At 43.9% G+C, this 14,032-nt stretch overlaps 2 protein-coding genes across 2 annotated transcripts in view; both read right to left on the minus strand.

Moving 5' to 3' along the window:
- The window catches only part of LIN9 (lin-9 DREAM MuvB core complex component), a 35,995-nt gene extending 32,778 nt beyond the window's left edge, over positions 1 to 3,217 (minus strand). The window contains exon 1 of the mRNA XM_005151862.4: positions 3,139 to 3,217. Within this exon, the coding sequence (XP_005151919.1) occupies positions 3,139 to 3,217 (79 nt within the window). The remainder of the gene's footprint in view (positions 1 to 3,138) is intronic.
- Positions 3,218 to 8,494: 5,277 nt separating this feature from the next.
- PARP1 (poly(ADP-ribose) polymerase 1) overlaps positions 8,495 to 14,032 on the minus strand; it is a 32,274-nt gene continuing 26,736 nt past the window's right edge. The window contains exons 18-23 of the mRNA XM_034060447.1: positions 13,468 to 13,566; positions 12,787 to 12,939; positions 12,391 to 12,518; positions 11,903 to 11,964; positions 10,696 to 10,810; positions 8,495 to 9,334 (exon numbers count right to left, since the gene is read on the minus strand). Of these exons, the coding sequence (XP_033916338.1) occupies positions 9,253 to 9,334; positions 10,696 to 10,810; positions 11,903 to 11,964; positions 12,391 to 12,518; positions 12,787 to 12,939; positions 13,468 to 13,566 (639 nt within the window). The 3' untranslated portion in view covers positions 8,495 to 9,252. The remainder of the gene's footprint in view (positions 9,335 to 10,695; positions 10,811 to 11,902; positions 11,965 to 12,390; positions 12,519 to 12,786; positions 12,940 to 13,467; positions 13,567 to 14,032) is intronic.

Consider the following 14,032-nt stretch of genomic DNA (forward strand, 5'->3'; position numbering starts at 1 on the left):
AGACCTCTGCCACTACCAGAACTAGGAAGGTCTTCTAGTCACATTTGTACATGATTTCCGTTTTACCAGAATCACACCTTGGCTCTACTGTATGTACTTTATAACCAAGTACCCACAAATCAGATTGTTATGACTAGTAGCAAGAGACAGGGCAGCATTATGTACTCTTTAATACACTCAACTGTTTTCCTCTTCTGAGACAAATAACTGTCTAGTTTTCAGCAGAAAAACTACCCACCATTTACCTCCAATGAAAAATTACCAGGAAATGAGAGCGGGGGGGAAATGTATTGACTAGAACTAGTCACTCATCAGGCACTAACCCAACAGACTGCAGAAACAAAGTTTGGCTCTAAAATATAAATCAAATGATTAGTATTGGAAGTACTTCTGCAACTGAGAACTTTCATGTTCTGGAATTTGTCAGCTAGGGGATTTGCACAGAACTGGTCTTTCTTCACACTGCTTTGCTTCATCCTGTGTTACTGTATCACACTCCCTTGGCAGCACCAGTAACAAAAGGCCTCAACTACCAGAACCACATGTAAACTTATACACTGGCACCTCCACTTTTTACCTTGTCAGTGTGAGCTCTCTTATCCATTTCAAAAGGACAGAGCATGAGCTCTAGAGAAGAATGGAGCAACTTTAGCAGATAATATAAGCATATATTAGGAGACCCAACTGTGCATTACATTCTTCTCCCTCCTGGGTTAAAGAATACTCACCACCCAGCTGCAATACAGAAATTGCCACAGGGCAAGTAGGTGCTATAAGAATACTCTGGGAGAAATTCCAATTCATCAGGTTTCTATTTTGAAAACAAAACTGCATAGCTCCTACCATACTGCAGAATCCCAGTTTTCTTATCACCAAATATGCTGCATTTACCTGTAATTTTTCTTATGTGAAAACTCAGTTATGGTCTCGTACTTTACTACAAGCTATGCTGGAGAAAATTCCCAGGGACAATACATAGACCTGAAAGTCTGTTAGCCATTAACTATTCTAACTTTTTTAGAAACTTAATTTTACCCCTCTATGGAAGACGCCAATCCCAGTTTTGCAATGCTTACTTATTGTCCTGTATAAATCAAGTTGCAGACGGAAAGCTGCATGAAGTCAGTGTTAAATCAGTCAGGACTAAGTTTACATCTAAATAGAGGACTGGGAATGAAAGAACTACATGAGGCTACAGTTACAGTTCACCAAAATGGCAACAAATAGGAATGGAAGCACAAGGCAATCTCTCTTTGAAACTTTCACACTTTCAGCTTTTTAGTTCATCAACACTACAGAAAATATGAAGCTCCCTATTTGATGAAAAACCAAAATATCACTCACTTGAGCCAAACTCTAGTAAATACAAACCTTAGAGGTAAGGTCAGCACAGGACAAGCCTGTTACCTTCACAAACACATACACTGTGTGTCTGCTTCACCTGCCTAGCAGATACTGTAACACTGACACTGCTGGCAAGGGTCTGCACTACAGCACAATCCTAAGTGAAACAGTGACACGTGCTGTTCTAGTACCTCATACAGGTGAAACAACAGACCTGTCACATCTTCCTGATGCCACTGTAGACAATATAAAGGTGGCAGAGATTAAAATTGGGTGTTTTTTTCATACTTTACATTAACTTCTTGACACACAATGGTGCCAGCCTTGGAAGATGGATAAGGTAACAGGAAAAACAGTAACTTAAACACTGTCCATTCTAGTGCACAAGTAAAGTTGATTCAGTAAGCAATAAAACACAGCTCATTATTAATTATCATTGTTTCAGTTCGTTCATGACTTGTATTAATCAAACTCTAATATAGCACAGCATACATGACTGGGCTGTACCAAATTGAGAGCGTTGGTTCTATCTTTAATTTATGAAGATCCTTCATAAATCTGTTAACATTATGACACCAGCCACATAGGTATATCATAACTGATTTTTCTCCTGACAGTTGTTGGAGTTGTAACAAAGACCCCCACAAAGAAGTCAGGAGGAAGATTCCACCTCCAAGTCACCTCTGAGAATGTTCTGATATAGAAATAGTTGGCATGTTCATTAATTTGCATAGTGACACACAAAACAGTATCACTAAAAATATAAGTCCACCCCGTTGTGTGCACATGCATTGAAATTATTAAATACGTTAGTTTTCGCTTGGCATGTACCTACAGTTGCTAAGAAGTCATATCAAGATAGCATGTAGAGATATTTTACATTGAATAATTTCCTCTTCTATAATGCTCAAGAACCTTGTCACAAATCCATATATACAGCAACACGTGTCTCTTTCACCTATACCTAAGTTTTTCCCTACTCCTCAGGTGCACTGAAAATGACATCCCCACAAACCCTATGTATATGTATAGGTCTGTATGTACACACGCACGAGTGCAACAAGCAGGCATGTATTTTCACGCTGTCTTCCTACACAGCCAGTTTTCACCTAATGACACACACAACACGGGGGCTTTGAGCTCTTCCCCCTGCATTTATCAGTGCCCCCTAGATGCAATGCGCACGCCCTAACCCCCCTCCCCGTCCTTCAGGGGTACTCACCCTGTACACAGCACACCCCATAAGCACATAAGCCCCCCTTCCCCATCCGGAGGACAGAAGGGACAGGAGCCCCAGGCCACTCGGCCCTCCCCGGGGCACGACGCTCCGTGCCCCGCACTGCCCTCACCCTCCGCCGGGCCAGGCTATCAGGTGCGCCCCGCCCGGCCCCACTCCCCGCGCCGCCGGCCCGCACCCCGCCCGCACGGCCGGTGACGCCCGGCCAGCACCGCCGCCTCACCCGGGCGGGGCTGGGGGGGGCCCAGCCCCAGCACCCCGGAGGGCAACGGGGGTCGCACCTTGGGGAAGGAGCTCCCCGCCCGCTGCCTTCCCCGCGCTACCGGCTGGGCCCAGGCCTCACCCGGGAGGGGCGGCAGCGGCGGGGAGACGCCGGCGAGAGGGGGAAGCCGGGCCGGCCCGGTTGCCAGGGAGGAGGCTCGGGCTCCGGCCCCGCACAGCGCCCACGGCGAGAAAGGGAGAGGGGCGGACCGGCGGCGGGGCGTCCCACCGGGAGAAGGGGAAGGCGAAGGAGGGGAGCTTGGGTGCCGGCGGCGGGGTCACCGGCCGGTACTCACTCTCGTCGGGCAGCTGATCGAACTCCGCCATCTTGAACGAGCCGCGCCGCTTTTTCAAAGGCTGCCTGGCGCGGTGCATTCTGGGGGAGGAGACGGGGCCTTGCGCGAGGCGGGGCGGCCGGCGGGCCGGGCGCCTGCGCGGCGGCGGGCGCTGAGGGAGCCCCGCGGATGAAGGGGCAGCGGGAGGAGCCGGGACACAGTGTGTGCAGTGCCTCCTCACGGCCTCCTGCGTGACGGAGAGGCTGTCACTCGGTCCGAAGGGGCACCGCTGACTGAAAGGCTTTAAATGATCTCTGTGTTATATCGATCTTCCTTCGTTAAGTCATGGTTTTCTTTCCTAAACTGTGCCCGTTTTCCGTCTCTCTGCTTTTCTTAGCTGATGGCTAACCGCAGTGACTGCAAAGGTGAGACTTCAGAATGAAAACCCAGCGTGATCAACCCTGCCCTTGTAGGCACGGTCCGTAGCACCCCGCCGAAGAGCCAGCTGAAACACTGAGGCCAAGGCCTGAAGGTCAAGGTCTCACTCGTTCTCACCCAAGCAGAGCCAGCAAAGCACTGGCACAGTGGGTGGTTGTGGCCTCGCAGTCTGCCCTCTAATGCACCCAGCCACCATGGTTGAGAGCTGTTTGGAGGCAGCAGAGCTGGCTGCTTTGTGTCAGACACCCTTAGGGCTCAGGTCTTTGTGTTTGGAGACCCTCAGCTCTCGGCACTAGAGTGAATGTGTAAGCTTCTGCACCAAGAAAGCTAAGTGAGGAGGTATCACTGCAGAACACAAGCACCTTAAATGGTTATGGGCCAGACTTTGTGTTGGGCTTTGACAACAGTACCTCTTGCTACTTACACCAAACAAAATGCCTTGTATTTATATATATATATATATGAAATGCAAATTGAAGTTCAAAATAACTACATATTAGTCAAGTCTACATCTGTGTCACATACTGCTGACAGCACTGTGGTGTAATGCAAAATGGATGCTATGCCTCTTTGTGGGGCTTTAAAAGCATGCAGGTGAAACCAGTGATTCTGCAAAACACAGAAAATGGGGATCTGGGGACATGGAACAGAGTTTTTGTGTCCTTAATTTGCTAATGAACTCAATGACTGAGCACTCTGGCAGGTTGAGGGGGCAGATATAGGTCATGTTGTTATACAATTAAAGTAAGAATGATAGAAAAAAATCAATGCTGCCCTTGTGCTTAAGAGGGAAAAGTGAGTTTCTAAGAGAAGAAACAAACCGAGTAAAATCCTTTAGAAATGTCCCCAGGGCTTTTTATGTACATTGCAGAAGAATTGTTAAGGGTTTGTGGCTTCTTGTTTTGGTAAAAAGACAAAGCATTTCCACCCCCTTTTCCAGGTCTTTTTTAAAGGCTGCTAAACCAGCCTTCCCTCCCCTTAGTCCCCAAAGGACCCAAGACATTTCAGTGAGAGCTTTCCATACTGCACAGCACAAAACAAAGCCACTACAGCTGAGACACAAAGCAGTGTAGGCATAACACTAAACTAGTAAGAAAGAGCAACAGAATAATGATCTGTGCTATTTCAAAGGCAAAACTCACACAACATTAATCCCTGTGCAGTCTTCCCCTTTAACAAACCGCTTCTGCCACCAACAAAGCCTGACATGGACCAGGCCTCCAGGCTCAGGTAGACAGTAATGTGTAACGACACCAGCCTGTATTTCCTCAGACTCCTGTTGTTCTGAGGGTTGTATGTTAAAGCTCAGCTACGAGTGGTGACACTGAGACTTCCACAGCTGACAGAAGACACTGATCATCAGCACAGTTTTTACTGCTGGGCTTTGTAAATCTTGTCATCAGGTCTCCCTGTGCTGAAAGCAGTGGTTGCCCAGTGCCATCCTGATGCAAGAGTTTTCACCAAGGCAAAGGGTTGTCAGGGAAGAAAAACTTTTACAACACAATCATGTTTTGCAACAGTCCTTAAAGCCTAGATTTCTAGGAGGGAGAGGAAAAACAAACCCCAAAAACCACAGTGCCTTTCAGGGCTTCTTTGGATGTGATAGAACTAGGAAACAGATTAAAGAGCCAAGAGAGACTTCCCAACACCTTCTGCTTACCATCTTAAAAACTACTGGGTCAGAAGGTAGAATTCATCTCCCAAAAGCAGGACACTGGGTATTCCTCCCTTTCATTCCAGCAGCTGCATTTGGAAAACATTTAGCAGAAGCCATTACCACCCACTGTGCTGAAAGCACAACAATTGACACTTATGATTCCTGCTATACAAGACCGTACACATCTTGGCATCTTATGAATGATGCAATATCTACATTCTGGTTTTCCATTTCTCCTGTGTGTTTCCCAGTTGCACAAACGACCCTGTGTGACAAAGCCACAGCCTGCTGTTGGACAATACACAAATACCCAAAGTTTCAGTGCATCCTTTCACCATGCTGGCAAACCTCCTCTTTGAACTTGTGTGGAAATGACACAGCTCTTCTGACAGACAGGCAGAGGTACCAACAGCATCTGTGCTCATTGCTAACAACCTGCCATTAGGTGCTGCTGACTCACCTGCCTTGCACAGATGGACAGAGATCTTTAAACTTGCTCTGCTCATGCCATTTGCCTTCCCAAAGGGTCGTGTTCGGCAACTGCTCTTAATGGTGTGCGCCAAAACGCTGCAGAAAGCACTTCCACACTCCCATTTCTCCTTAATTACTGCAGATGATATTAAGACATGGGTTACACCACCTACTAATCAATGTGTTCACAGTCTTGTCAGCATAGCACAGGTAATGCTGTGTCCCAGAGACGGCTAGGGTGTCATTTTCTCATCTCCCCTAGGCAGGCACTGGGACTAGGAAGAAAAGCACAGACAGCTGGCAGGAGAGCACGCTCTCCAGTCACTGAAGCACATTCCTGTGAAGTCTGAGTCTTGCTGCATTAATCACATTATGGAATTAGAATTTGTAATGAGGAGGCAGGGGAAGCAGTAGTTTCCCCTTTCAATTGCTGGGAAGCCATTCCTTCTCACTTTCAGACAGTACTGGCCTATCTCTCCCTGTGAAAGTGACCTGAAAAGCCCACCAACCTATATGCTACCTATACACTGGAACAAATGGAAACCAGCAAGTCATGGTGGCTGGAATCTACACCTGCATTTCTCCTCATAGGTGCCAAAATGATCATCTCTGGAGAAGTAGGCTGACATATTTGAAAGTAAAAGGTCACACAAGCTCTCAGTCAGATGCATGCCCTCCACAACAGTGGAAACTATTTTTTATGGGCATAACAGAAGGAGTGAGAGTATTACAGACTAAGTTGGAGACCTCACCACATATATAAAAGTAATTTAAGTAACATGCTAAGTGGGACATAAACTGGCCACAAAAAAAGCCCAATACTTCAGCAAAAATTATGTCCTCAGAACACATAGAGGGAGGTCTGGAACAGTCTTCCAGAAGGCAAGCTGAAGCAAAGACCTCAGTAGTTACAAACACAGTATAATCCATTTGAGTACAGGACTGACTGGTATTGAGAAAGTTTGATGTGCCCAGAGGCATTTTTCATATATCTGAATTACTTGTTAGTATGGAATTTTTTACCCCCTGTCCTCTGATTCAGAACACAAAGAGGTGTATGGGGATTTCATTAAAGGCTGTACCAACTGATACAAAGATTGGTTTATGGCTGAAGTACCAGGTTGGGTGACCTGTGCTGTGTTCTTCCCTCAGCCACTTCTTTCCTGCATGAACTCAGGCCTAAGCCACAAGCAGTTTACATTGACTGCTGATCAGTAAGCCCAGGCTGGCATTCTTCAGTTTACCCCACTCATACAGACTTCATGAACTATCACAACATTTGTGAGCCATTGGACAACAGAGCCTCCAGCCATGCTAAATACAGATAAAATGGTTAAATATTTATAAATTGCTTTTGGTAGCTGAACTGTAGCTCAGAAATCACTCCTCAACATACCCCCTCTGGAAAAGCAGAAAATATCATGGGAACTCATGTTTTGCCAAGAAATAAGACTACCTATTCACTCAGCTCTGCTTCATATACATCCTCCAAAAGTAACACCTTCAGTGGTTGTCACCACGCTGCTCTCTTCAGCCTGGCCCCAGGGACAGGCTGGCTGTGTGCTGGGTCACAGTGGCACCAGTGCTTCCTTTCAGAGGCAGGGCTGCCTTGTGGTCCCACAAGTGGGCAGCAGAAGCAGTGCCTGAATTCACATTAGACTTCACTGCAGGACAGTCACATCAGGGCTCTCCTCCAGTGCCCAAAGGGCAGCTGCTGCTTCGTCATTTAAGTCCTGTCCCGCTGCATCTTTTACTGCTGTATTTGCAAGGTTTGGCAGATTGGGATATACTTGCTCATGCTGCAATTGTAACTGAGCACTACATATACCCCATAAAGGACCCGTTGCACTGTCTGGGTTGGAGAAAAAGGGAACTTCGAGCCACCTATGATACAGTTTGACTGAAGGAACATCAAAAACATCTTCCTTTGATTCCTGGTTCTAAACCATAAGCTGTTTTTTGGGGGGTGTGAAGAGAGCAGGAAACCAAAAAACAATCTACGTCACAACTGGACTGAACCAGTTCTCATGTTGTCTTTCAGAGACTGACAAGATTATACTTACGTATACTGAGCAAACCTTTCTGTTGGAAGCAAAATGATCATTAGCCACTTGTTAAGCTACTAAGAACCAGAAGGGCCACTCTCTTCACTTCCTGTCAAAATCCATTAGCACTAACCTCAATCCATTCTTTTTTGTTGAACTGTCCTCAAGCCATACCCAGACTTATCCAGTTCTTCCACATCTCTCCCCAGCAGCAGCTTTGTTTTCCATCTACTACTCCTCATCCTCCTCTCCTTCAGGGATCCTGAAAACATCTGCACCATTAGCAACCACTTTGGCTTCAAACTCCTTTTTCAAAAGTCACTGGGACATGACACCTGTCTTAGGAAAACAGATCTTCTGTTTCCATGCAGGTTATGGAAGTCTATAAAGCTGCAACCATCAGAACGAGCTTGAACTATTCCTTTTTGGGAATTCATAGTGGAGAGATACTGAATGCACAGTGCTGCCCCTGGGAATTAGCCAGCTTGCCCTAATAGCTCAGGGCAATCAGTAACTTTTGCAGAGAAAGAACTGATGTTGCTGTATAGTTAAGTACTCCCATATTGCTCAATGACTTACTGAAAGTGAGAAGTAAAACACATCACTAAACACTGAAATTATTATTAGTTTATATTGACAAGACTGGGAATTCGACTGCCCGCAGCCTGGCAACAGACCTCACTCAAATTCATGAGTGAAGCTTGAGCCCAAACTCAACCTATGGCTTCATTAGGACATGACTCTACAACAACCAACTTACATCACGTTGAAGGTAGATATTTAAAGGAGGTTTATTGGGCTAATACTAAATTCAAACAGCCACAAGTTAATTTTCCATGTTTACCACACCAACTGTTGACAGATGAAGTCTTACTGGAGAGTCCAAATTTTCATCTCGCCACGACTTCCTGAAACAGGACTACAGATTTCAATAACTGGCATTTGATTTTGAGAGAGAGATACCATGTTTGAAGGACATTCTGCCAAATACATTTAAATCATGACTCAAACCCAAAACAATTTGGAAGCTGTGAAACATAAAGCTGTTAGTATGAAATTAGCTTTTATTTTTTACCTCAAAATAAGTGAACATTTCTCATTTATTCCAATGAAAACTAAAAAAGGGTATCTTAAACAAAGGGGAACCTTAACAGAGCAAATAGCACAAACAGCCCCAAGTTCCTTTAGTTGCTTTTGTCCAGCTCTGCTTGGCTAAAAACACGAGCTTAATTTTTTTTGGGGGGGAGAGGTAAGTTTGCTGAATGAAAAGAAACACTTGAAACCCCCCAAATCAGAAGTGGTATATAACAAAACCAGGTACTTGTTCTCATCACAATTCAGGTCCATGTGTTGCCACACGTTTATATAAAACTTTCACTAAGTGTTGTACTAAACAGGACTTAGTAACCTCTTCTGCAGGTTAGCTCTTGATATCTTGGTACGAGAAGTCAATGCATAAGCATGTCAGAAGTCAACGCTATTGTGTAACTACAGTATAACTCTAACAGGGCTTCTAAATACTGTTCACCAGAGTGATGTCTTATAGTTGAATTTCAGTTTCAGCAGGTACTTCAGGTTCACCTGAGCAACGTCATACACAATATATCTGGGAAGAATGTTAAGGAATAATCACAGTTGCTGATACTGGTAATAACACAGAAAAATCTGAAACCACAGTCAAACTTCACCTTTGAACTTGTGTTACCACACAGCTGCCCATGGGATTAACCAGTTCTAACTGCTCAAACCACAGATCTTTAAATTTGACTTCTCTCTGAATCTGACAATGTTTTATGCAGTATTTAGAAACAAACAACTAACAGTAACATGGAGAATTAAGGATGGTGCAGCAGGAATCCTGAGTGACAGACAGGTGAAGATTAGTTTTTGTCAGCCAGAGCCATAACACACATCATCTCTTGCACTATCTAAACAGTGGAGCAAGGTAGAATAGATGAGATCTGCAGTTACAGACCTGGCATCTACAGTTATAGTTGCAGTTCTATTGCTACCTTCCAGCACAAAGACATCAATGTCTTTTTAACTTCCCACTAAACCCCCCCCCCCCTCCCCAAACTGGGATCACAAAGAAGAGCTCTACAATGGTTGGCAGTGCTTGTGCATTCCATCACTGCACCACACAGTCCCAGCTCATCTATTTCTCAATGTTTTAGGTGTCAAACTTACCTCCAGTCCCAAATTCAGGTGAAAAGCATCCCCACTACATACGGTGTAAAACAAAACGAATGCACATCATGTTACCTCAATTAGCTAGCTCACTAAGAGAGAAGACAGTTTCTACACAACTCAGAGGTTGTATTAACAGGTTACCTGCCTCACTGGGAGTGAAGAGATTGACCTGGGACCTCAGACATCACATACTCTTATGACAGTTGAGCACACATTAATCTGGGGGCATTTCTGCCTACAAAGAGGCTTAAGGGCTACATATCTGATGGGCATCTGAGGTTTACCTCAGTACTTGCAAAGGGTCTGGGGAACATAAAGAAGCTGTGTGATGAGAGACTTCCATCAAGCCACAGAGCTGGCTCCCCCATCTCCTTCTGGCCAAGCTGGACAGCCACAGCACCACAAGGAAGACACTGGACTGCAGTGATGTGAAACCATAGACTGCATTCCCCCACTCCTTGTCTGGCATGTCTCTGAGCAAGACACTACTGGGCAGTGCTGCCCGACCACTCCAGTGCCTCCAGGTGCCAACTCCTGTTGTGTCAACAGCTATTTGCTAGGTGTATTCTTCTCTCTTTTTGCAGTGACAATTTAAGTGTGAAGGCTGTAAAATCATCTCCCTTGAAGAAGAGACTAAATTGTTTGCGAGCACTCCCAAGCAGATCTAAAAGAAGCAAAACCACAGTGTGCCAAAACTCCTGGGTAGCATTAGTGATGTCCTGCTAAACTCAGCAACACTCAAACACAGCATGCAGCCAACATAATAGCAAAGGATACTCATTATACAGAAGACAGGTATCATTAATTCCTGTTGAGATCCCATTCCCTAAGGGAACCTCTACACCACCAAGGGTGGTAGTGGCTGTGGGATCGGGTGCTGTTTTGCCCAAGCCTAGAGAGGGAAAAAACAGTAGTTACAAATCTAAGATGCAAATGCAGACTTTGCACATACAGAAAATGTATGTGCAAATATATCAGCCAAATATTACTTCACATACATTTTCAAATGCTGATCAAGTGCAAAATGTGTCTTAAAAAGAATACAGAGAACACAGCCTGTTTATTCAGTTCAGCATCACCAGACTTCTGGCGGTCGTGCTCTGCTACCTTAAAAGCCAGAATTTCAGACTTTTGCTTGTTTAATTGTCTAATCTGTATGATCAAAGCTAAACCAGAGCAGACTGAAAGCTATCACATCCTAGGTCCATTACTGAAAACATGCACACTGTAGCATTTTCAGAGAAATACAGCAAACCAATTCTCATTCTGTTTAAACTCTTCGATACAAATCTGGTTTGACACCCATAATCGTGTGAGTAGTATGAAAAAAAAAATGCTAATCACGCTTTATTCTATTTTGGACAACTGATTTTTAAGCCTCTCAAAATGAATAAAGAAAAGCCACTCATTACTGAATGTTACTGTCCTCACTCCCCCGTTTCAGAACAGAAGACAGTCACGCACACCATTTCTTTTGCTTGAATTAGAGCTAAGTCTTTTCTCTCATCTTCTTTTCAGGGTAATACACTGATACATATTGCAGATAGAAGTGTAATGAGAACAGCTGTTCCATCTGAACTTTCATTCTCAGCTTTTTCCTTCTCTCCAAGCTTCTAAGGCACTTTGAAAGCTAAACAATTATTCTTCTGATCTATCAAACCTCTCATCTTTCTTCTAAAATACACAGTATTGTTAGGATGAAAGCGAGTAAAAAGTCGAAGAGTGCACTTTACATTTTCTCTTGTGTAACATCAAATGAAAGATTCCTCCTGAACTCCAGGCAACACATTAACTTTGGTCATAATGTTCAAAATGCACTGACTCCCATCTCAAAACACCACATACACACATATAAAGATGCAACTATACAGCAACATTATGCAAACTCTTAAAGGAAGTACAGCTCCTAAATTACTATAGTTCTCTTCGCTAAGCAGAGGTTGCCATTAATAACATATTACTAGTGACAACTACTAATGCTTACCTTTCACACTGTGCTTTCCCTTGGGCAATTTTGTGATGTGAGAAGCATTCTTTAGCTCATACCTGGACAGCACAAAGAACACAGAATAGCATTTTATATTTGTCTTAAACTACCTTGGTGGAAAAAAAAATCATATTTCAGGCTTCAGTTTATTGTGAGTTAATATAAAGTTGATTCAGATTCCAGTCTTCTGGACTTAACAGCCTTCCTTTCTCTCAGTCACTAATTTTATTGGCATTTGATATATGTTATTAATATATAAAATCATATACATATATCTCAAGCACAATATTCTAAGACCTGTTAAAATGATGTTTCTCTCCACCCAGCATCAAATAGCTCTCATTTTAAGAAAAACTAAAAAGTCTTCTTCAAAGAAATAACATACACTCTTTCTTCACACTGAAGAAAAGGATGGCAATTTTACCATCACCTTCTACCACAATATATTACGCATGTTTGGCAAATACTCTTCATCAGTTACTTACATATTTCCAAGGGCAACTTCACCCAGTAGTATTAAGCCTATGGGATCAGCTTGAGATGTGTGACAGTAGTTGGCACTCTTGGATACCATGTCTGCAAAATAGATGCCCTTCCCAAACATGTAGCCAGTCTGCAAACAGAAAAAAAGAAACCTAAAAGATTGGGACAATAAAACACAAAGGCAGCATTAAATCCACCTGGGCTCCTAGAAGAGCAAAACTGCAGCTCAAGCTCTTGTGGGTACCAGTCAGCACCCCACTCTGGATACAAAATGTTGTCTGCATGTTGGGAGATAACATTGTGCCCTCCCCATATGGAAATTCTCCCATTTAGATTGTCTCTGACTGCGGCCATCGCTGGGACAGGGATGTAGGAGCAAGAGAAGCTTTTTCACATACCACAGGAGCTTCAGGGGGAGCTATTCGGAGACCCTGGGAGAGGATACCAGCGAAGTTGGTGGTACGGGAACCATGCCACAGCAACTGGCGGTTGTGAAGCTGCTTAAATGGCTTGTAACGTTGGCTCTCCCCTTCACGCTCAATCCTGAAGATCTTCAGGTCAGAAAGGAATAGGAGAAAAAGAACAGCTGAGCAAATAAAGTGTTACCTTCATGCAACTAAACCATCCCATCCACAATACACACTAATCTGCTAGGAAAACTGATCTGGATGGTTTTAGTACTTGCAGTTTGCTGTGTCATGTCAGCAAACAGGAGGGAGCATCAATCACACAGTACTTGTTATTGATTAGTTCTTTGCCTGCCCCTGTATTTTCATCAAGACCATAATTTTCTGAGAAGTCACTAAATGAACTAAGGCTCAATTTGAGATGATTACTCCTCCACCCCCTTTTGAGGCCAATTAAATGAAAATAAGAACACATCCCTAAAGAGACCTCAGTAAGCTTAGATTCATCTCTGCCTAGGCTTTTTCTATTCAATGGCAATTGGCTTACCAAAGTATCCCTTCAAGAAAGGAAACTGGAAAAGCTACTCAAGAATAAAGGGAAACAGCAAACCAGTAAGTCAACTTAGAAGAGTTCATCTTCACAGAATTAAACCCCAGCACTGCCCAACTTACATCCACAACTTTGAGATCATACGCGTTGTGAGTAGCAGCATGAGTATTTTTCACATATTGTTTAATAATCTTGGCTTCTTCTGAATCTTTGTCAACAACCTGCAAAGAGGCAAACAAGAGAAGTTTCTTTAGCATACAAACTACCATAGGATGACATCCATCCTATGCTTGCAACTCCCCATTTTAAGCCTCCTTTTATCACTTAGGTGTAAATTTATTCCCAGCTAGCAAAGAGGAAAGGGTATACAGACAGTGCTCAATCACAGCATATGAGACAGGAAGGCACCTCTGAAAGAGCAAGGGCAGCTGGAGCAGGTTGCTAAGGGCTGAGTTCAGTCAGGCTTTCAACACCTCCAAGAATGGAGCCTCCACAGCCTTTCTAGGCAACCTTTTTCCAATGTCAATTTGTTTACTGTGAGTGGTAAGAGAAGAAAATCTAAACCAAACACTATCAACAACAGAAGGTTTTGTTTTGTTTAAATGCAATTTCCTGTATTTCAATTTGTGCCCTTTGCCTCCTGTCAATGAAAACCACTGAGAAGAGTCTGCCTCTGTCTTCTTTACT

The sequence above is a fragment of the Melopsittacus undulatus genome, chromosome 3, assembly GCF_012275295.1.
Source record: "Melopsittacus undulatus isolate bMelUnd1 chromosome 3, bMelUnd1.mat.Z, whole genome shotgun sequence".
Taxonomy (NCBI): domain Eukaryota; kingdom Metazoa; phylum Chordata; class Aves; order Psittaciformes; family Psittaculidae; genus Melopsittacus; species Melopsittacus undulatus.